Source organism: Podarcis melisellensis (assembly GCF_964234715.1).
Source record: "Podarcis melisellensis genome assembly, chromosome: 12".
Lineage (NCBI taxonomy): Eukaryota > Metazoa > Chordata > Lepidosauria > Squamata > Lacertidae > Podarcis > Podarcis melisellensis.
In genome coordinates, this window is record NC_138544.1 from 23588297 (window position 1) to 23612761 (window position 24465).

General features: G+C 42.8%; 1 protein-coding gene across 5 annotated transcripts in view; it reads left to right on the forward strand.

The window, feature by feature from the left end:
- The window catches only part of CPVL (carboxypeptidase vitellogenic like), a 58593-nt gene extending 38585 nt beyond the window's left edge, over window positions 1-20008 (forward strand). For all 5 annotated transcript variants that reach the window (XM_081883373.1, XM_081883375.1, XM_081883371.1 and 2 more), the window contains exons 12-13: window positions 7325-7507; window positions 19784-20008. In XM_081883373.1, coding sequence (XP_081739499.1) covers window positions 7325-7507; window positions 19784-19885 — 285 coding nt within the window. In that variant the 3' untranslated portion in view covers window positions 19886-20008. The remainder of the gene's footprint in view (window positions 1-7324; window positions 7508-19783) is intronic.
- The last annotated feature ends 4457 nt before the right edge of the window (window positions 20009-24465 follow it).

Here is a 24465-nt window from a genome sequence, read left to right on the forward strand (position 1 = left end):
AAGTGAGCAAAGATTTTATTTGCAAGGCAAAAATTGGGTATGATTTGTGCAGGACTTTCTTATGTTCCATACCATGACAGGGGCTTTGTAATAATTGGATGAGATATTTTATCCCAGGAAAGAGGCTTTGGCTTAGAATTCTTTAACTCTAATAAAACCTTTGATGTTTGTGAATCCTGTGAATATATTTTTGTTAGCATCAGATTTTGCTATATCTACTCATTTAAACCTGTCTTGCCCCAAAAGGAGTTGTGCAACACCGGAAAGGTTAACTTGCCTTAGGTTAGAACTCAGTCCTACAATATTTAAGATTGCATCTAGTTCGGAAATTGTGGCAGGCACTGTCACTTATTATTAAGCAGCTCATTAAATCCCAGCTAATTGCATCTTTGTTCCTGCATTTTAAAGTCTTCCTGTGCCAGCCCTTAACTACCTACTAAAATTTTACCATTTGTACCCTCACAGTTAACTTCATTAGCTTATTCTAGCACAAGTAAAACAAGAGTTTTAATAAGATTTTGTTTTGTACAAATTGAAGGCAGAGTGTTCGACATTTGCTCTGCCTGGTAGCCTGAGCGATTTAAAGCCACAAGTAAAGTAGTGCATATTTGAAATGTTCATGACATGTTTATATTTTTTGTAATGTGTTTTGGTTTTCTGTGTTGTTTCTGAGCTTTTAAACAGTTTTGCTTGTGATCTACATCATACCCTCCAACACCTCAGGGCAAAATCCAGGACACATTCTTCTGGGACACGGTCTTCCTATTTTTTCTCACAAGAGAATGGCGACCATTTTGGACGCCATAATCTTGAGCAATTTCACATCACAATTCCCCCCAGAAAAAGTGCCTTTTTCGGCACGGTGCCCTAAAAGGTGTTTTGGGGCGCCACATAAGATTGCAGGCCTGAAAAAGTACTGGGGGGGGGGCACAATCATGGTGTGAAATCGTCAAGATCACAGCATCCAAAATGTTATGCCATGCCGCCATGGCAGCCATTTTGTGACTGCTGCCCACAGCACTTCCACAAAATTAAAAATGTGCTCACTGGTCCTGAAAGGTTGGCAACCTCAGTCACATTTATGCTATTCTTTATGTCTAACTTTTTGCTTATTTTGTTTTGCCCCTTTGTTCCTTGTCCACTTCAGTTCCTTTGAATGTTTTGGGAAAACTAGAGTTTCATGTCATGATGAGCCCACATCTACCGCTTGGAACGGGGAAGTTCCCTGTTTCAAAGAGGCTTTTATGGGGGAAATCCTTGTATCCTTTCTTTGGAATTTAGTTTATATCACCTTCCTCGCAGAAAGCATGCAAGCAAGCCAAAGACATGAGCCACCCGCATGAGAACATTCTTTCTTAAACTGTTCATTCATGTAATCCACAAGTCTTAATCCCTTTCTCTTCTGTCTAGGTTTCTTCATCTGCAGTGTTTATTTGTGGCAGCAATTGAATTTAACATGCTACTCTCTGCATTGGCCTGCTACTTTCCCCCTTCTGCTTTTGGCAAGAATCCTTAGCAAAAGGAGTTGGAGAAAATGTAGAGGCTGATAATTATAGTCGCGAAGGGCCTTGGCAGTGGGAAGAGGCACAGCCAAGAATAAGAGGATTGTCTTTATTTTGGAAAATTTAGTGATATTGGAAAAGTTGAAAAGTACAGATTTGTCAACCTATCTCTCCTTCCCAGTGATCCTTTCATGAGTTTACTGTGAATATTCAGGTTGCTCCCGATTTTCTCTTCTTGTAGCATGGTCACAGTGAGTTGCCAACATGCAGGTAGAGGACCAGGAGGATAGTCTTCACTGGCTTTTGTGTATTTGATAATGCTTTGCACAATATAGATTTAATTAATACAGGGATGAGTAACCTCTGGGCCACAGGCCTGATTAGGGCCACCAGGCCTTCCCAGTTGACTCATGGCGCCATTTTAGCTAAACCATGCCCACCTGTCTTAATAAGTTTTGGTTTGTTTCACTACAAAGTTGTATTTATGGCCTCTAAAATGCTATCAATTTTTGAATTTCTGGTGGCCAGATCTTTTATGCTTCAGTGCTTAACACAATGGACAGCCAGTGTTCAGGTTTCCTTAATCAGGGAAGGCAGTATTAGCAGTATTCCACCACTAGTGCTTGATTAAAGCCCCAATATGAGGCAGCCACACTTGTGCTATAGCTAAATGAGCAACTGGTGGATGGTGCAGTTAGTAATGGAATAGCTTGAAGTAGCCTCCAATGTAGGTCATATCTGCTCCTTATAAACAAAGAAAATGGAGCCCCAAGCATTCAGTGGTGGAGGTTCAGTAAAACATCAAGCTCCATTCCTGGTTTACATAAATCTCTCTTGGCCATTCCATTTGCAAGACTGCCATTACCTCAGGTTTCTTGGACACTGCTACTAGCACAGAAGTTATGGCAAATTTGTAAAACATGTCTCTGTACCTCCTGTCTGCCATTATGCTCTTATTTTTCTTGTTTCTTTTACGGTGCTCCCTGCAACATGTAGTGACTTACTAGAAGAAAAATTAGCCCATCTTATTGTTTAGCTGTCCCAAAAGAAGAGAGCGTGCGAGGAAGGGATTGGCTGGGAGACAGACTGTTCTTCCATCTGGTATATGAGACTTTATTCCAGAATCCCAGGGGTAATCTAAAGAGATCTTCTTTTGATGGTTTACTGTAGCCCTGTGGGAGTCCTTTCCCCTTCCTCTGCTGATTGACAGGGATGAACTGTATCCTTAGATAACTCTGTGCAAGAATGCAGATGTTGCATGCCATGCTTACATTTCAAATCCTGAAATATAACACACAGTTTTTCAAAAACCAGAGAATAAAATAATTGGTACCTGCTTAGGCTAGTTACTTGTTACAAACAGCAAAGGGGGAAAATGTTCAGATTATTATACAGTGGTGCCTCGGGTTAAGTACTTAATTCGTTCCGGAGGTCCGTTCTTAACCTGAAACTGTTCTTAACCTGAAGCACCACTTTAGCTAATGGGGCCTCCTGCTGCCGCTGCACCATCGGAGCACGATTTCTGTTCTCATCCTGAAGCAAAGTTCTTAACCAGAGGTACTATTTCTGGGTTAGCGGAGTCTGTAACCTGAAGCGTCTGTAACCAGAAACGTCTGTAACCTGAGGTACCACTGTACTGTAAATGAATACAATCTGTATCAACTAGTGCTGTATGACTAACTGATATGTTCCCTTTCCAGAAATTGCACCATTAATGACAGTTAGCCTTGTTAACCCTAATGAATTTCTGCTCTGAAGAAAAATAATTCAACAGGCCACACTGCCTTTGTTTCTACCCGCTGCTTTTGAAAGATGGCTGTAGCTGTTTAAAATGACAGTACTGCCCTAGCCTTTTAGCTGGAGTGGGGTGGGGAACATCTGTAATTGTCTTCCTTGAAGTTGTCCAATGGGATTTTGGTTTATTTTGTGGAGTGCTCACAATCGAGATGGCAACTAATTAGGATCATGGCACAGGCCAGGACATCTTAAGACTGCTCTTCAATCATCATTTCCTCTTACAGGAAACCACAAAATATTGTAGATTAAGGTCACCGGGGAAAAGATCAAAAGTTTGTCTGCATAGGAAACATAGTATAATTGTATAAGGACCAAACAGTAAGCATGGAGCTTGTTTTAAAAACAGGATCTAGTGTTGCAATTTATCACACATCTTACATTCGCCTCTTTCAAGAACCTTGAGGTATTTGAGATGATATGTTTCAAATTCTTTTTAATGCGTGGTTATGCCATTCATCAGATCTCCCAAAGCTGTTTGTTTGAATTTAGAAACAACTGCAGTTTGAAAGCAGAAACAGAAAAACATATTAACACTACTGTTATGTATTCAGTGGTCTGTGCTTGCCTGAGCTTGAGTCTGGACTAAGAATTCTGAGCCCCTGTGTTCTGATTTGATACATGATATCCAATAACAGAACATTTCAGGATTTGGGCCTCTGCCATTGGCCCTTAAACTCTGAGTTATGATTTGCAGCTTGGAAGTTTAGACAGCCAATCACGTTGGGAATGGGAGTGGTCCAGGCCTTCAGAAATGTATATAAGCAGTCGCTTTGCCCCTGTTGTCCAGTTCTGCTAGTTCAATGAAGGTTTTCGCTGTTATCACTGTGTCTTGCGTCGTGGGAACCCCACCTACACTTCAACTACCATACCTAAATTGACCTCATTACACAATGTGCATAGCAATTAAAATCCCCATAGACTTTTGAAGCTTGCATTCATGTTTTTTTGTCAGAATAAGTATTATAGCTGATTCTGTATTTAGACTTGTTTGTTAACATTATAGTAATTATTACAATGCTTGGTGGCTATTTGAATTGGTCTTCAATAAAACTGCATTTCTAATGGGTGAATCTTGAAGTAGACCCACTGAAATCCATTACTCAAGTCCATTAATTTCATTGGGTCACTTCTGTATATTATTATTGCGTGTTATCCAATGTTTTCAGTGCAAACAAGGGAACTTTAATTTGCAACAAACCAGAAATTAAGGGATTTTTCATCATAGTTTAAACATATTTATCGTGATGCAGCCATCGTCAGTGGAAGGTGGAAAAAAATATAGGACTTCTTCCTTCCACTCTTCTCATATGTTTCTACAGAAGCTTTCTTACTATTAGGAGTATGGTTTGGGGACAGTCTTGCAATAAATTACACCGGCATTAAAGTCAACCTGCATGGCCTGCCAGTATACAATACAAATAAATAAGTGCAAACTCCTGTTGGCGTAAAATTAGTCAAGCTTTTGAAGTTTGGCAGAAATCATTTGCACTTTACTGAAATTGCTAGAAGTGTGTGTGGTTTGTGTCCCTGTAGGATGTCCTCCCACCAACAAGTGCGCACACACTCTTAGTCCCCATAAAAAAATGAGAAAAATAGATACAATGCCAATTACATGTTACTTCTAGGTTTGTAGAGCGAAGGATACATAGCCTTACCAAATTGGGTTGTGCTGTTTTTACTGTGCTGTGTCCTACCCTAAGACGAGTAATTGTAATTATTCCCATACTGTCGAGTGTAACAGCTGCAGAAAATTTTTGCAGAGGCCATGGAGAATCAAGGTCTTTGAGGCATAGCTTCTTCATATAAACAGTGCAATTATTTTATTTGAGCTAGCTTGGGCGAGTCTTACAGAAAAGGCTTTTAACCCCACCAGGATTTTTTAGTAACAAAGAATTAATAGTTCATAGGAAACATGTGTGCGTTGCAGTCGTACAAAGGGCTCTATCTTGGCTTGAGCCTGAACAGTCTGCTGTGAGATCCCAACTGATACAAAACATATATGCTGTTTGGGTATGGGATTTAAAGAGAAACTTAAACCAGCTTTGTGGGATGGAATATGTTTTTTCACCAATCACACATTCCCCCTTTTTCTAGTTAAAACAAAAAAAGAAAAAGAAAAAAATCCAGTGTGCATTCTGATGGAATCTTTACGCTACATCTTCTTTTTCCATTTGTTGAGCTAAAGTCTAAAGTTCTTCCTGTTAGAATCTACCAGAGCAGTCCCCTGGAGTATTTTTTAGTAAGGCTCCCTCTTTCCATTCATGGTGCATTGTTTCTCAAAAAACATACCCAGTGATTTGCACCTATAGACTATTCACTCTTGTGCTAGAGATTTTGTTTCTGCTATTGCATATGTAACGAAATCTATTGTTACTATGGTTTCTATATTTTCTATTATTTCTATCCTTGCTGAGCCACCTTTGGCTAATGCATGAAGTTATAAATTTTGTACATATAGTGTGCATTATATTACCATCCTATATGTTACTTGATGCTGATTTCTGTTTGTTAACGGTGATCCATTGTTATTATCTTGTACGACTGTAGTTTAGTACCAAAGGTTGACTGCATCGGGTTTTGTAAAGATTGGATAGGCTGTAAGGCTAATACGAGTTGCATCCATAGAATCATAAGATTGTAGAGTTTGAAGGGACCCTGAGGATCATCTAGTCCACCCCCCTGCAATGCAGGAATATGCAGCTGTCCCATACGGGGATTGATTGAATCTGCAAACTTAGCGTTATCAGCCCCATGCTTCAGCCAACTGAGCTATTCATGCTGACCAGCACTAAATTGGACATATTGGATTAAATAGTCCTTAATGCTCTTTCAGATTCGAACTATGCACTGAGCTTTTGCTTTAACTTTCATGTACAAGATGAAGGGATCAACTATGTCCGGTTGATTAGCCAGATTGCTTCCTCTCACCCTTTTGCAAGCAATGTCGAGTTATTTGTGCTCCTTCTCTCATTACTTTTAGCATGGGATGTGCGGGGTATGGTCAGGGAAGTTTTTAATGTGTGACATTTTAATGTATTTTTAATCTTTGCTGGAAGCCACCTAGAGTGGCTGGGGAAACTCAGCCAGATGGGCGGGGTACAAATATTATTATTATTATTATTATTATTATTATTATTATTATTATTATTGGTGTTTGTATGTGATTGGATTCTTGAGAGTGTTCTTTTTGATCTCAAATGCCCAGCCATTTCTGAGACATAGAGGGCTATGGCTATCTTTAATCCTATCTTCCTGTGAACATATTTTTTTATTTTGTTTACTTATATATTTATAAACCACATATAACAAGGTAGTGTAAAGCTAAAAAATACATTACCATAGTAGCAACAGTAGAAACATCAATAACACCAATGATCAAAAGTAGCTGAATAACCAATCAGATTGGACATGGTGACGAACTTTCTTGAGGGCAAATTCAGGCAGTTCAGAGTATGAGCGGTGCTTTATCTGTTGCCTTGCTGAATGGGCAGGAGAAGGCTTGCTTGAAGTAAACGCCATAGCAGGAAGGGGAGTGTGGATCCTGAGTATCAACAAGAAGCTGCCCAGGTGATGCAGGCTGTTGTCCTTTATGGCTTCAACTCCTGCATCTCCACCAGATGAGGAGGGCAAGTGCCTCACTCTCCTTGTGAGGCCTCCCTAAATGGCCAAAAGTTGGGAACCTTTGCATGGCCTTTAAGTGGGCCTGAGTTCTGCTTAAGCTCAGCCCTATTGGATTTCACAGCTGCAGCCTGAAATTGTACATCCCAGAAACAGATGCATCACCCAGACTCCTGCTCCTCTGTTTTCCCCCAGGTCTTAGACCTCTCTGTCCCAGGTGTAATGGCTGTGCTCCAAGCTGAGGCTACTATTTCCCCATCAGACTAACCTGGTCTCTGTCCTTGATTTTTGGCTTTTGCTTTGTTATACAGGCTGTTTAGGATCGCTTCTGTGAGACTCATGGCGCTTTGTACGCCTGATCTTTTACTAGACTCTTAACAAGCCGTGGACCTGCTTCTGTTTTCCAGGTTCTCCTGTACAGTGGACAACTTGATATCATTGTGGGAGCCCCACTGACGGAACGGTTTCTGCCGACTGTGCCGTGGGCCAAAGTGGAAGAGTACAAGAATGCCGAGAGAGTTGTATGGAGGGTGCGTGCTAAAGATCCAGACGTTGCTGGCTATGTGCGCCAAGCTGGTGAATTCTATCAGGTAAGGGGGCGGGGATGCTAAGATTTTAAAGAATCACAGTGCAAATTCAGCTCTCTTTATTGTGGTGGAGTCTCCTTCCTTGGAGGTCTTTAAGCAGAGGCTTGACAACCATATGTCAGGAGTGCTCTGATGGTGTTTCCTGCTTGGCAGGGGGTTGGACTCGATGGCCCTTGTGGTCTCTTCCAACTCTATGATTCTATGATTCTATGACTTTTTCCAGCCGAAGGACTCACTTTTCTCTCTTAACACCAGGTGAAGTGAGTTAAATTCAGACTGCAATTCTGTGCATGCTTATTATGGAATATATAGCCCCCACTGAGCTCATAATACTTCTGTCGGAGTTAAACCTCCCATTCTCCTGGTTGTGCACTACCAGTGACCTAACTTGAAGTGAAACTATCTCTTAAGCATCCTGCATTACGAAAGATGTTTGGGAATTGTCAGGGAACTGCCATCGGCTCAGGGGCGAGGCGGGGGGGGGGGGGGAAGGCAGATGGATTACAGAGAGCCCCCAAAGATCATGGGAAGCAGCACCTCCTCAGCGGAGGAAGGAAGCCACGCCTCTAGTGGCAATGAGGATGCAAGGCGGTGCCAGGACACCTTGTCTGAGCAAAGCGGGGAGGAGGGAGGTCCCCCTTTACCCACGCCTTCCTTGCGCAGAAGACTTTGGCGCAGAGAGGGGAGGCGTAGGCTGGGGGTCAAGAGACTACTCTGCTGGGGAAGATTCAAGGACCGCCCACTCTCAGATTCTGTTAGTCAATGAGCAAGACATGGAATAGAGGCGCTCTGCATTGTAAAGGTTTTTAGCACCAATAATAAAGCTTTAGAACAGACCATTGAGGCGCCTTGCCTGATTGCTCTCGAGCAACCATCCGATAGCCTGAACAGGAATGTAGGAATCAGATGCCTGATCATTCTCTCCCCATCAACCACCCCTAGGCCTAACCCCACAGGGAATCTCATAGGAGGACGAGATTCTTGCTACAGATCTTGATGTGATAGATCTCATTTTCGAATGTTCGTTGTTTGACTCCTGGTGTGGGTTCTCTCTGGCAGGGAAAAATGAAGGCTTTTCCTGCAGCTTTTAAAATTGATTTCACCAACAGAGCACTGAGCATGTGGGCCGGAGCAGCTATCCTTGGTCAGTGTTTCTATCCTTGATCACTGTTGACAAAGATGACATTTGCACTTGGCTGCGAGAGGGGGGGAGGCTTAGAGTTTTCTAGGCAACAGCTGCAGACAGTTAGCCAACTATTTGTACTGCCGTGCAGTGACAGATCACAAAATACTGCATCTGCGGGCATCTGAACACTCTTCATTTTTAGCCCTTGTAAGCAGGCTCTGCTCCTGATCCTCCAGTTTCTGTAACATCTGAGTCTCAAAAAAAGAGAAGCATTTACACAATAAAGCTGTGCACAGGGGTAAACTAAATATTAAAGGCCTTTTCCATCTTCTGCTATGTCCCCTCCCCCCAAAAAAAAATCTAAAGAGAGCCATTATCTCATTAAGAAAGGAGACTTTATTGAAATGTTACTACTACTACTACTACTAATAATAAATTTATTATTTATACCCCAGCCACTCTGGGCAGCTTCCAACAAAATATTAAAATAGAGTAATGCATCAAATATTAAAAGCTTCTCTAAACAGGGCTGCCTTCAGATGTCTTCTAAAAGTCTGGTAGTTGTTGTTCTCTTTGACATCTGGTGGGAGGATGTTCCACAGGGCGGGTGCCACTACCAAGAAGGCCCTCTGCCTGGTTCCCTGTAACTTGGCTTCTCGCAGTGAGAAAACTGCCAGAAGGCCCTTGGAGCTGGACCTCAGTGTCCGGTTAGAACAATGGGGGTGGAGATGCTCCTTCAGATATACTGGAGCGGTTAAATAGAAACGCCAATTCTTCCAGCCGAAAGAAGACAGCACTGTGGAAAGTATTCAGTTTTTATTCAAACGAAGTCTGGACCAGTGTTAGAAACTGAGACACGAAAGCTAGGAGCTAAATGGCACCTTAAACCTAAGTTATGGGCGCCACAACAGAATGTCTAGGCTGAAAATGAATAAACTGCTGCTAAAACCTTCTGTTCATTTTTCACATGGTCTAGTCCTCATCTGAAGACTGCAAAAAAACAAAGCCATGCTTCCCCTGCCCGCCCCCTTAATATTCTTATGAGGGTCCCTCAAAACGCTGCCTTTCTGCAAGGGCAACTGAGAGGCAGAACCTATCAGCTTGCCTGACGCTGAAGTGATTTCTTGGAAGTCAAGCAGGCAGGAATTTCTCCTCCCACGCCCTCAGCACCAGCAGTCACAGTTTTAATCTGAAATCTTACGTGCAGTGCCCAGAGCTCAGAAATTGCTCACGCCAATGAAATTCCCAATCTCAAAATGTGCCTAGAACAATGGGAGTTTCAAACGCTGGTCAGGACAGAGAATACAAAATTCAAGGCACCTTCTTACCCCATGCCCAGATCCTTCCAAGCAATATACGGTAAACTGGATAACAGAATGTGCAAACGACTCATAAACAGCCCCTGGACTCCTCAGGGTCACATCTAATTGGTTACACCAATTATTGGAGTTGCTTTTTCTTTACAACTCTCCCTATCTTGTCCCGGTTTCGTCCTAACTCAAAAGTAGTTTCTGTTAAACTCTTAAAGGTTTGAGATACTTGTTTTCCTTCCTTCCATGAGTATTAAATTGGGAGGTGCTGAATCTATATTTTTAGCGCAATGGGCTTGTGTTCTGCTGGTGTAGCATTCACCTGTTTGCCTGTACAACAGTTCAAAGAATAGAGATTGCTCTTAAGCAGTTAAAATCATTTAAGTGCATCATTTAAGTGAATCATTTAAGAACTTAAATGATAGGCATCTCATAAATCACATTTATAACCCAGAGTGTATTTCAATTAGAAAACTTGGATTTCGTTACTCTCAAATATACAATTAAAAAAACAACCCAACCTACATAGAATGACTTGTTTTTGCTGGAATTCATCAACACCTTTTTATTTTGGGCTTCGCTGATATGCATGACATGAAGGTCTTCTGAAAGTTTTAACGAAAGCTTAACTTAGCCTATAGTAACATGTCACTACTTTCAGATGGAAGGAAACTATTCAGGCAATTTTCATCATATGCTTCTCACAGGGACTAAGTATAAACTGAAGTGTTATCTTTCACAGTCTCTTAAATTTATAGGCTTATAGACATTTTATTTTCCAGTAAATGCTTCTGAGAAATGGCCTTTTGAGTCAGAATGTGGGTAATATTTACTTTACCGTTGCTTTACTTGGGATGGTGTGTGTGTGGATCAACCAGAATGAAATTTTACAATTAACAGGCTGCTTTAAAAACAAAACAAAGCAAAAACTACAGTGATTTAAGAACACTGCTAGCTTGGCTTCATTTCAATATTAGTAGGAGGACTTAAATTTCACTTGCTTTCAGGGGAGCTTAAAATTATGTGGCTGAGTACTTTTCGGAAACTGGGTCCTTTGGAGGATTTTGGGAAGGTTACTGAATTGAAATAAGTAACTGCAAATAAACACATTTCTAATTGAAGGAAGAAGCTGCTGAATAGATTTGGGATAACTTCTGCCAAGGCCAGCTAGTTCCCAGGAAGAAAAATCTTGGCTTCACTGAAGTCTTTGTTAGTTCCTTTGTCAGTTTCTTGCTTCATTCTTTGAGGATGAGTGAAGTTCCTGATGCCACGTAGAAATTATCCACACTTAACTTTTGCCCTGCACTTTCTTAGGCAGAGATCTGCACTTAAAAGCTCAGTGTCCAAGCATTCTTTTTTGCTCTGGAACTTTCCCCGCGGAAGCCTGCTCTTTAGCGCTAAATTGGAGCAGAGGTCAATTCGGGTTCTCAATGGATTGCTGTTTGCTCCTATTGAGCTTTAAAGAATGGATTTTCGTAGGGAAAACTCGGGGGCAAAAAAGGGAATTCGGACATGGAGCGCAGACCGTGCCTGGAAAGAGCAGAGGAAAGGTAAATGTGGATAATCCCATAGCATGGTGACTGTTTTCTAGAAGCTTCTATGGGTGTCGTGGTTTGTTTAACTGTTTTACATGGACTTTCTCTAAGCATGCAAAGTGCCTATAGGATAGTGTTCTTGGGCTAGCGTGGTAGCGTGGTCATATTTAGAATATGGATAGAATGTATTTTTCAATAAGTTCCCCAGCTATCAAATACCTAGCATCAGTTAATAGTTGAAAGGAGCTGGTCTATAGGTCAGTGGTAGAATATTGCTTTGCAGTGTTGAGGTCCAGAGTTAGGTCTTGATGAGCAAAATTCAAATTGTTGGTGCTGACCATTAAAGCCCAAAATGGCTTCGGCTCTATATACCTGAAGGAGCTTCTCCACACTCATTGTTCAGCCCAGACACTGAGGTCTACCTATGAGGCCTTCTGGTGGTTCCCTCACTGCGAGAAGTGAGGTTACAGGGAAACAGGCAGAGGGCCTTCTCGGTGGTGGCGCCCGCCCTGTGGAACTCCCTCCTGTCAGAAGTAAAGGAAATAAACAGCTATCTGACTTTTAGAAGATGCCTGAAGGTAGCCCTATACAGGGAAGGTTTTTTTATGTTTGATGCTTTACTGTGTTGATGTTTTAATTTGTTGGGAGCTGCCCAGAGTGGCTGGGGCAACCCAGTCAGATGGGTGTCATTTAACAATTTATAATTATAATTACAGTGGTACCTCGGGTTAAGTACTTAATTCGTTCCGGGGGTATGTTCTTAACCTGAAACTGTTCTTAACCTGAAGCACCACTTTAGCTAATGGGGCCTGCTGCTGCTGCCGCGCCACCAGAGCACGATTTCTATTCTCATCCTGAAGCAATGTTCTTAACCTGAGGTAATATTTCTGGGTTAGCGGAGTCTGTAACCTGAAGTGTATGTAACCTGAAGCATATGTAACCTGAGGTACCACTGTATATAGAAAGGCCACTACAGTGGGCGTCTGGGAAGGAGCTAACTGTGTACATAGTCAGAGTACATGGGCAGCTGGCTTATATCTAGTCAGACCATTGGTCCAAATAGCACAATATTGTCAGCACTGACTGGCTGGGTTGCAGGCAGAAGTCTTCCACAGTTCTACCCGGAGACCCCAAGGATTAAACCTGGAACCTTTGACATGTGAAGAATGTGTTCCACCACAGACCTATGGCCCTTCCCTGAAGGTTAAACTATTGGTCTGACCCATTTATGGGGTAGTTCTTCATGCTCAATGTCTGTCGCCTTGCTGGTTTCCTTAATGGGCACCCACCCTTTCTGAAGTCTACATTCATGATCTCGACACACCCGTGAGTTATTATTTACCCCCTTGTGTTGCAGCTCTTAAGATCGTACTCATCTGCTATGCCACAGCTGCAGCCTTGCTGAAGCGCTGCCTGATACTTGGCCAGTGCTTGGAACAGTGCCGTTGCAAAGATTTCAGCTCCTGTTCGTCCAAGCGCACTTGTTTGGCTTGGTTTTGAAGAAGTTTTTAATATTGCCAAACTATCAAGAGGCAGAGATCTTCTTCAGGAAAAAACAAGCCACAGGCATCCTGCAACCTGATCAGCATGCATTGAGACTAGAAACTCACCCAACAATCTGGGCAGACAGAAGCAGCCTTAATTTAAACGGGATATTCTCTCGCTGTTGCTCACCAGTGATCCTGGTGGTGTAGTGGTTAAGAGCGGTAGTCTTGTAATCTGGGGAACCGGGTTCGAGTCTCCGCTCCTCCACATGCAGCTTCTGGGTGACCTTGGGCTAGTCACACTTCTCTGAAGTCTCTCAGCCCCACTCACCTCACAGTGTGTTTGTTGTGGGGGAGGAAGGGAAAGGAGAATGTTAGCCGCTTTGAGACTCCTTCGGATAGTGATGAAGCGGGATATCAAATCCAAACTCTTCTTCTTCTTCTTCTTCCTGCTCATCCTTTTTCCTTGACAGTCACAAGTTTCTGCTTCCAGCATGTTCCCTGCTCCATAGTTCCCTATTCCCCCTTTTGAGCTCAGCCCCTCTTGAACTGCTGTCGTCTTGCCTACAGGCATAAATGAGCTAAGTCAGGCTTCCTCAACCTCGGCCCTCCAGATGTTTTGAGGCTACAATTCCCATCATCCCTGACCACTGGTCCTGCTAGCTAGGGATCATGGGAGTTGTAGGCCAAAAACATCTGGAAGGCCGAGGTTGAGGAAGCCTGAGCTAAGTCATCTGCTTTTGAGGGAATGAATGAAATTTGTTGGGGTTAAGATGCTGGAATTTTCTGGCCCAGCAAGGAAATAGCAGCTCCACATCAGTATTCTACACGGATCTTCAGAGTGACACTGCAGAATATTCCCACAAAGCCACAGCATTGCTTAAGCCAGTCATGGGCCGGTGTTGCTGGCTTGCCAATGATTTTAAGTAAAGCAACGTTTTGGATTTCTTTCCTGGGTTCTCCCTGCCGTTTGCCTGTTCAGTCCCTATGGCTGCGCACATCTGTTTTGCACTATTCTGCTTGCTGATTTAATTGTACATGGCTGCACATGCATAGATATCTGAGAGGAAACCACAAAGAGCCACTTGTCCAAAGACAGCGAAGCCAAAGAACTGATGCTTGAACAGATTTCTCCTAGAACAGACTTTTATTTATTTCATTGCTTGATAGCCATAGCACTTAATCTTTTAATGCTGATATTGAATCTCTCTCTCTCTCTCTATATATATATATTTATTACTGTGGCTGATTTTAAAATTCCTTATGATGTCAAAAACGGTTACGCTCCCATGTGTGCGGATGATTTTTGTTCTAAATCCAATGCATAGTGATAGTGGTGAAACAGAAGCACAGACTACTTCTTCTTCTTCTTCTTCTTCTTCTTCTTCTTCTTCTTCTTCTTCTTCTTCTTCTTCTTCTTCTTCTTCTTCTTCTTCTTCCCCTGGCTTTGGGATGCGGTAGCCATGCTAAAGAGGATGGGGCCCAAACCAACGAGTTCAAATTACGAGAAAGGCAGGTTGGACTAAACAAGTAGAGTGCAAACTGTTCGACAACAGACAGGTCTCTCCTTTGTTAGAAGGTTTAAGCAGAGGCCAATTAGCCACTATCTGGGATGCTTTAGCAGTGGATTGCCTTCATCAGCATGGAGTTGGACTAAGGGTTTCCTAAACTTGTGTCTCCAGCTGTTTTTGGACTACAACTCCCACCATCCCCAGCTAGCAGGACCAGTGGTCAGGAATGATGGGAATTGTAGTCCAAAAACAGCTGGAGACCCAAGTTTGGGAAACCCTGGACTAGATGAACTTGGAGGCCCCTTCCGGATCCTTATGTTTCAGTGATTTGGCTCCAGATCCAGGCAATTTTCTTTCTTTCTTTCTTTCTTTCTTTCTTTCTTTCTTTCTTTCTTTCTTTTCTTTTCTTTTCTTTTCTTTTCTTTTCTTTTCTTTTCTTTCTTTTCTTTCTCTCTCTTTCTCTCTTTCACAAATGTATCCCCACGCACTGCTGTGAGCGTCCATTAAACATTCTAGGAGTTGATCTCCCTCCTGATCCCTTGAAGATGCACGATCAGGCGCCACACTGACATCCCACAGCCGCTGCCCTCCTCTGCTTTCAAATACAGAGGTCAAAGAGGAAGTTTGGGTCACAGTAAATGTAAGCAAAGACCCTGTATTCGGCTGTTACTTTTTTGTCGTGCATGAATGCCATTTGGACTGGCGCCCTGTGAACTCTGCTGGCTGATTCCACCCCCACCCTGCCTCCACTACTGTATGTTCCTTTTGAAGCTGCCTGGAGAAGGAGAAATGCAGCTGTTTACTGCTTTCACTGAAACTGTGTGTGTGTGTGTGTGTGTGTGTGTGTGTGTGTTTGTATGTGACTTCAGTTTTTTGCAATAGGACTGAAGCCTGGAACAGCACTGCCGGCCTCCGTGGAGCATTTAGCAATGTCTAGTCATGGCAGTGATTGGATTAAAGAAAGAGGAGGTCTGTCTGGAACAATGTAAATTATAGCCAGCTCTTACGATTCAAAGGGATCCCAAAGCCAAAGTAAAATTAGGGTGGTGGTTGTGGTTTTAAGCCAGTTAACATTGGCTTATAGAGTGTGTCCCAAATAAATTACCACATCTGGTTCCTGCAAGGGGAAAGACCGGCAGTGGAGTGAGCGTGAAACCTGAACTCTTTCTCACCCTAACTAAAGTGTAGCGGCTGGGTCCATGCTTCATTCCTGTAGTTTGACGTCTCTACTTCTGGACTCGCAAATTAATCGTGCAGTGTTAATTGAGAAGGGGCAAAAAAATGGGTGTGGGTGTGTTATTGTTCACGACACAATCCCTCCTCCTTTTTGGTTTTTAAAATATTCACCTTGTTTCTAAGTTTTGCATGTATGCTGTTGCTGCAACTGCAGCCCAATTTCACCCCCCTTCCCTTTCTACTCCTATCCTGCCAATAATGGAGGTGGAGAAGTTCTCGCTGCTTCTAGTACTACTGTGTTGTGTCCTAGTAAAATAAGCTTTGCCAACAAAGGTCCGTATAGTTAAAGCCATGGTTTTCCCAGTAGTGATGTCTGGAAGTGAGAGCTGGACCATAAAGAAGGCTGATCGCCGAAGAATTGATGCTTTTGAATTATGGTGCTGGAGGAGACTCTGGAGAGTCCCATGGACTGCAAGAAGATCAAACACATCCATTCTGAAGGAAATCAGCCCTGAGAGCTCACTGGAAGGACAGATCCTGAAGCTGAGGCTCCAATACTTTGGCCACCTCATGAGAAGAGAAGACTCCCTGGAAAAGACCCTGATGTTGGGAAAGATGGAGGGCACAAGGAGAAGGGGACGACAGAGGACAAGATGGTTGGACAGTGTTCTCGAAGCTACAAACATGAGTCTGACCAAATTGCGGGAGGCAGTGGAAGACAGAAGTGCCTGGCGTGCTCTGGTCCATGGGGTCACGAAGAGTCGGACATGACTCAACGACTAAACAACAACAACAACAAAATAAGCTGGGAAGGTAGCTCAGTAGTGGAGCATTTGCTCTGCATGTAGAAGGTCCCTGGTGTATCCAGTTTAAAAGAATCAGGTGGTGAGTAGGGCAATATGGCCTGAGGCTGTATAAAGCAACTCCCTGTGGGCGGTGTGCTATTTCTAAGCATGTTGCAAGAAATAGGTCCACCACTCAGGCTGGGCAATATATCGATATATTGCCCAAAACTGGTTTGAAGTTCACATCATGATATCGATTTCATAATTTTTGACCTGGCAATATATCGCAAATCATGATGTGTGTGTGTGCGCGCGCTATGCAAAAATCACAATGTGGGAAAAACAGTGAAGCCACCCAACGCTTCTCTCGATTCCTGCAGCTCCTGTTAACTCGGCTGGCTCAGCTCTCCCCTGCCTCTTGCAGGGGGAAGCACATCACAAGAGCAGGCACCAGCAAAAATCACAATACGGGAAAAACTGTGAAGCCAACGGTTTTCTACATAGCTCGATCCTCATGTCAGACACTGTGATGTATCAGTACATTGTGATGTTTAGCTGGTGATATATCACGTTGTTGAAAACCAGGTGATGGGATGCGGGTGGCGCTGTGGTCTAAACCACTGAGCCTATTCGGCTTGCTGATTGGAAGGTCAGCGGTTCGAATCCCTGTGGCAGGGTGAGCTCCCCTTGCTCTGTCCCAGCTCCTGCCAACCTAGCACTTCGAAAGCATGCCTATGCAAGTAGATAACTAGGTACTGCTGCGACGGGAAGGTAAATGGCATTTCCGTGCACTCTGGCACTTGTCACGGTCCTTCATGCGCCAGTAGCGGTTTAGTCATGCTGGCCACAAGTCCCGGAAAACTGTCTGTAGACAAACGCCGGCTCCCTTGGCCTGAAAGTGAGATGAGCGCCACACCACATAGTCACCTTTGACTCGACTTAACCATCCAGGGGTCCTTTACCTTTACCTGAAACCCAGGTGTTCAGAACATGTTATGAAGGCTGTACTTTTTTTTTTGTATTAAAAACGAAGAAACTTGCCGGTGTTATGCTTCGCTGACTAGCTGTACGAGTTAATCTGGTCTGTGACCGTTTAATAAAATTTGATTTGATTTGAACTTGCCTTATCCTGAGTCAGACCGTTGGTTTCAGGCACGGAATCTTTCCCAACTCTACCAAGAGAAGACAAGGATTGGGGCTGGGACCTTCTGATGCAAGTAGAATAATGCAAGTGGTAGTCTCGTAATCTGGGGAACCGGGTTCGTGTCTCCGCTCCTCCACATGCGGCTGCTGGGTGACCTTGGGCCAGTCACACTTCTCTGAAGTCTCTCAGCCCCACTCACCTCACAGTGTGTTTGTTGTGGGGGAGGAAGGAAAAGGAGAATGTTAGCCACTTTGAGACTCCTTCGGGTAGTGATAAAGCGGGATATCAAATCCAAACTCTTCTTCTACCCCATTGCAGATTTAGGAAGCTGTGTTTGCTGTAACAGCCTTCTGTCTCCATTTACTCAGCATCTTGGTAATCATACTTCTTCTGACATCACTAGTTTTGATCTGAAGTACAAATCAGTGCTCCCAATTCAAACGGCTTAACTTTTGGAAAGGAAGAGGTTAATCGTCAACATTTTTGGTCTGGATCCAACATGCCATACCATTGGGTGATTTTGGTCCAGTCGTAACAGATCGCTGAGCTGTGTATGAGCTTGTGTGATTTGATGGTCGTAGCGATGACTTAGTATGCGGAAACCCCAGTTTCAAATCTTTTTGAGGCCTGCTGTGCCTTTCATATGTACCCATCAGATGCCTTTTAAATGTACAGTATATCTAAAACTGTAAATGAAAACACACATTCTGCAGAGGGGGAATCTGTTGTCTCATTTCACTATTTGTGATTCAGTTTATTTAGCTGCTATCGCTCCCTTTGCTCTCAGAACGCGGCAAACTTTTCACTGTATATTTTGTGCCAGAGCACAAGCACAGAAGACCAAGTACAATAAACAAATACACCCAATTAAGCATGGAGGGCATGTATACATGCGACGCTGGACATGCCGTTTATGTATTCAAGGCATTTGTAGATCTTCATAAATATTTATCCCGAGGAAGTTTACATTGCAAATTTCAATGCAATGAGCCACCCATTGACTCTGTTCCGACTACAGTATTTTAGTGGAACAGTATTCTCTTTGTCTTATTGCATTTTTTTTTACTTAGAATAAGGGTCTAAGGGGACCATAAGGGTCACGTACTCCAGCCCCTCGCAATGTAGGAATCTCTTCTCCCAACATGGAGCTTGAATTTAAATTTCACATAAATTTAATGAGCAAATGACATTTAATAAGAAGAACATAAGAAGAGGTAGGACACAACCATTGTGGCTACAAGTCATGTCCTCCATGAATTTGTTCAATCCTCTTCTAAAGCCATCCAGGTTGGTGGCAGCTGTCACTGCCTCTTGTAGGATTGAGTTCCATCATGTGCTGTGCAAAGAAGCACTTTCTTTTGTCTGTTACGGATTTCCCAACATTCAACTTCATTGTGTGTCCATGAGTTCTAGTGTTTTGAGAGACACAGGAAATTTTTATCGATCCACTTTCTTCATGCCCAGTGCCGGATTGACATATAAACTAAGCAAGCTATAGCTTAGAGCCCCACTCTCTTGGGCCCCCCCAAAAAAAATTAAGGAAAAAAAACCTGGATGTACATTTCCAAAATAGAAGATAAACACCAATAAAATAAAGCCTACATCCAGCAACAGTGTTTTGTGTTGTGTAGGCTCCTATGATGTAAGGAATGGGCCCTGCCTGCTAGCCTACTCCCTAAAATATCACTGGTTTGCTCATTTCTATATATAGGGTGCCTACATTCTGCATGGACTGGTTATTTTGTTATGTGCAAATGGCTTTAGATACCTATTAGGTCCATAAATTACCATATAGCATATATTCAACACAAAAACAGTGACAATTTGTTGCTGACAAAGGACACCTGGACATATAAAGGGCCCCATTACCTTCAGTAGCTTAGGGCCTCATCAAACCTAAATCTGACGCTGTTCATGCCATGCATAATTTTATAAAATTCTATCCTGTTGCCTCTTACTTGTGTGATCTCTTAAAGTCTCAATTACTGCAACCAATTCCTCACAGAGGAGTCGCTCCCTCCCCTTGTTAATTTTGGTCGCCCTTTTCTGAACCTTTTCACAACTCTGCAATTTCATTCTGTGGGGATTAATGTGAGCTACAAAGCCCCTAATCTAATTTTTATTGAATGTGTTGGAATCAAATGTATGTCCTGGAAGCAGCATTTTCTCTTATTTAAACTATATATATTTCTTTTTATAATTCTACAGGCCATTGTTCGAGGCGGAGGACACATCCTGCCCTATGACCAGCCAGAAAGATGTTTGGACATGATCGACAGATTTATATCAGGGAGGGGATTCAAAGCCTAATTGGGTACTGAAATCTCAGCTTCAGTGCTGCAGCTCTTCTGAATTCTCCACAAGAGATTTTAGGGGCTGATAGGAAAACTTGTACTGTGTATAAATAAACTGTTTTAATCTGCTCAGTTACAATCTTGAGTCTGTTGTCCTTGTCACTGGCTCAGCTTTTCCTGCTGTGGTGCAAATCCCTCATAGGCTGTGGGGTTTTTGAGTCTTTGAGTCTCAAGAGGGAACTACATAATTACAGTGGTACCTTGGTTCTCAAACTTAATCCGTTCCGGAAGTCCGTTCCAAAACCAAAGCGTTCCAAAACCAAGGCGCTCTTTCCCATAGAAAATATTGCAAAATGGATTAATCCGTTCCAGACTTTTAAAAACAACCCCTAAAACAGCAATTTAACATGATTTTTACTATCTAACGAGACGATTGATCCATAAAATGAAAGAAATAAAACAATATACCTCAGTCATACAACCAATCAGTAGCTGAACTGATTTTTGTTTTTGCAGCTCTTTTTGTTTTGTTTTTGTGACTGTGTGTCACAAAAAAAAGAGCCACAAAAACACAAAACAGACAGACCTCAGCATAACACTCAAAACGGAAGTGTGGCACTCAAAATGGAGCATGTTTGGCTTCCAAAAACCGGAACACTTACTTCAAGTTGTTTGAGTACCAAGGCGTTTGAGAACCAAGGTACCACTGTACTGTGGAACAGGGCTGAACTGCTGATGTTGCCCTGGCATGAGGTACGTGGCTGGGCCTCTGCTCAACTGTTCATGTGTTAGAAGAGATATCTGAAGTGAAGACTTCAGATGTAGGTATGTAGCTTCTTCACTACAGATACCCATTTTAACACACGGTCTTCTCAGCCAGCACCATGCTGGCCTCACTTTTGAGTAAAGGGGGCTTTATTCTCTGACTTGGGGCTTCCCCTCATTGCTTTAACTCTACTGCAAAACAACGGACAGATGTATAAATGGAACTTTCTTTTACTGGACCCACAGAAATAGAACTAAAATAGGAAACCATAAAGAAACAGGGAGTAGGAAGAAGTAGAAAGACAAAGGAGATATTTATTAATCTGACATGTTTTGGACCCTACTGTTCATTCTTCAGAGAAATTCGGGAAAATAAAGACTTGACATTTATATGTCCTGCCTCTCTTCTGAGTTTTCCCAAAGAAGGACCAGAAGAGTCTGAAATGCATTAGATTAATAAATCTCTCTCTTGTCTACCATTTTGCTTCTGTGTAAGTGAAATTATTTAAAATAAAACAAATCTCCCCCACAAAAAATCCTTAAACCCCACCCCCTTTCCAGTTTTTCCTATTGTTTTGCTCTCATCTGTAGACTCCTGAACATCAAAAATAATCCACTTAATGATATTGTTGTACACACCCCACTTCTCTAAACAGAAGTTCCAGGAGCATGATACTTACCTGGGCTCTGTTCATACGCCATTTTGTAACATTTGAGTTTATTCACAACGACTTTGTATACAGGTGAACTAAGCTGCAGATGTTTTGAAGTACAACTCCCACCAGCCCCAGCCCTCATTGGGGTTGATGGGAGTTGTAGTCCAAAGCATTTGGAAGGCTCTAGGTTGGAGAAAGCCGGTTTCTCCAAAACACAGTCCAATCCACTGTCTCACATCTGATCTCACAGGGAAAGACAGCCCACAAAAGACTAGGAACCTCTGTCTCTTCCTCACTATCTTCCTCAACTATCTGTCTTTGGTTCCCTTTTGCAGAACATTATCCTTGGCTGTGAAGGGCAGGGGATTCTAAATCTATAATTCTCAATTATAGAAGAGATGTTAAATTACTGTAACCAAAAGCCTCCCAGGCCTATTCAGAAGCCTGTTTTGAACTGAAAGCTTATTTCCGATGCTTCAGAAAATGAAAATAACAAAAGCATGCAAATAGGAATAGCAAGCAAACTTGCAGAGTTTAATTTTCTGGATGCGTGATGTATGCACGCTCTGACAATTTGGTCCTTTCTCATGTATATTTTCGTGATTCAGTGGTTGTTATCTCAAATGTCTTTGACAAAAAAAGGAGAGAAAGTGCATCTCCATCGAGCACTTGCTCATCAAATTGCAAGTGTTTTCAAATAAATCAGCCTCACCTTGGACCGTAACTGCTTACTGGTACTTCTACTGAACTGCTGAGATTATCAAGCCCTCTTTATGGCTCCCAAACAGACATCTAGGGAAGCCAGAGGACTTCTCTGGTTAGTTGCAATACCACCCTTAACAGTTACATATGCATATGGACTTATCCATTTGCTTCAGTTGGGCTGGAGGACAAGGTCTGTGCCATGCCCTAAATTGGTGGAACCAATGTCAAAAGAGTGGACACTGTGCAGGTACCTGCAACAGATCAGGTGCTGCTGCTTTCCCCCAGTGCTGCTAAGGATGAGCCTGCTAGACAAAAGGGACCTCAGGGTGGTATTTTGCTAGAGCTGCCCTGACAAGCAATACCAGCCTTGGCTCTGGACTTGCTTTCCTTAGAAAGGCACTGGATTATCACAGTCCAAGCAAAATACAAACAAGAACTGCACCCTATCGAAAAACAAAAGCACATTTGGGAAAAAGTATATGCACCTATAGAGGTAAAGCTCTTATCACCCCAAGATTCTTCGTTTTCAGTCCCAGGGCCTCTTGCATTGTATTTATTTAAACAGTGTGTACATACTGCTTAACTGCGGTCATCTCTATGTGGTTTAAAAGAAATGCAATACAGAAATGTTAAAAATATTTAAAACTATAAAACCAGGCTTCAATTAAAATAGAGCGTGTTCTCCAATAAATGAGAGCACGTGTTGCAGTGTAGGCCACCAGGCCAGGCCTCTTGTTGCCAGGCAGGTTAATAGTTGTTGCCTGGCATCATGATTGGGTAACCGGGTTGCTGGGGCAAATTGTATGTTGCAAATTGGGTGGGTGGGACCATAGTCTTTAAATATTGGTGCACTCTGGTTTCTCTTTGCAAAGTGCATCGGATCACCCGCCCGCCCGCCCTCTTTCCGGTTGACCTTGCTTTGCCTGTCATGGGGTCGTCTGCTTTGGAGCAGGGGCCTAGTAGGAATTTGCCATTTGGTGATTGGCTGTGCCATTTGGTTTTGCCTACTACTCAGCAATTCATCACAACTTGTAAGGTTGCGGTTAGGCATTGGTTATAATATGCTGGTGGTGGAGGGGTCAGGCTGGGCCTGCCCCTCCTATTGCGCTGAAGGGAATTCCGTTAGAGGAATCCTGGGGTTTGCCACGATTTCGTCCAATCCCTGTTATGGGACCAGGGCCACCCAATCCCTGTTTTGGGAATCCTTGTTATAGGACCGGGCAGGCAAGCTTTCGGGGAGCTGCTGGGGTGAGCGGCGTGGGTCCGACGCTTAGCTCAAATGACCCCCCCCCCCAGTTTGACTTTCTCTTCTACTGGCTACCGATTGGACCTCGGGATGTCAGTTCTGTCCCAGGTGGGGGGACAGATAGTCATAACCAATGTCTAAACAACCACTCACTGATTTTGTATTTTAATAAAGTTGTGGCCAAAATAGTGCCCAAAAACCAAAACTAAAATTACGTGTTATGTGTGAAGTTATTTGAGGGGTGGCCTGGGGACCTACACACGCAACTGGTGGATTTTTTATTTTTTTAAAGTTATAATAATTATATATGCCTGGGTTTCCAACAGAATGATGATGATGATAACAATAAAGTGATAAAACACCAAACATTAAAAACTTCCCTAAACAGGGAAGTAGGTGCTGAAAGTTGAACAGAGAACAGGTCTGTCTGACCTCAACCAGAAGGGATTCCATAAGCCCGCAATACTGAAGACACAATTCCTGGTGAATGTGAATACAGTACATAGTCCCCCTATGTATTCAAACCATAGGGGACTACGAACAGTGACTCACCCCAAGACCTCAGTGATCAGATAGGGATACAAGGGATTAGGTGGTCCTTGAGTTATCCTGGACCCTAGCTACTAAGGACTCTGTAAACCCATACATTAGAATATTGGTGTATTAGAATTTAAATTCTAAAAGAAAGGGAGCATTCCTGAAATAGTTTCTTAGTTCACTGTGGAAAACTGAATCTCTCTCTTGAAGTGCATTTACATGGGATGTTGGAATTCCTGTATTTTATTGAATCTAAGAAGATTGGTTTATACAGTGGTACCTCGGGTTAAGTACTTAATTCGTTCCGGAGGTCCGTACTTAACCTGAAACTGTTCTTAACCTGAAGCACCACTTTACCTAATGGGGCCTCCTGCTGCCGCCGCACCGCCGGAGCACGATTTCTGTTCTTATCCTGAAGCAAAGTTCTTAACCCGAGGTACTATTTCTGGGTTAGCGGTGTTTGTAACCTGCAGTGTATGTAACCTGAAGTGTATGTAACCCGAGGTACCACTGTAAAGGACATATTTGCCGACACAAATCACTAACATTTCCATGTTTCCACTTCTTACCAGATATAAACTTGTTTCTTTGAAATGCAGTGGTGGAAGTCCAGCTTGGAATCGCTGTACATGAGGATGTCAAATAATATTAAATCCACCAAAGTTTAGCTTATGCTGGATACTACTG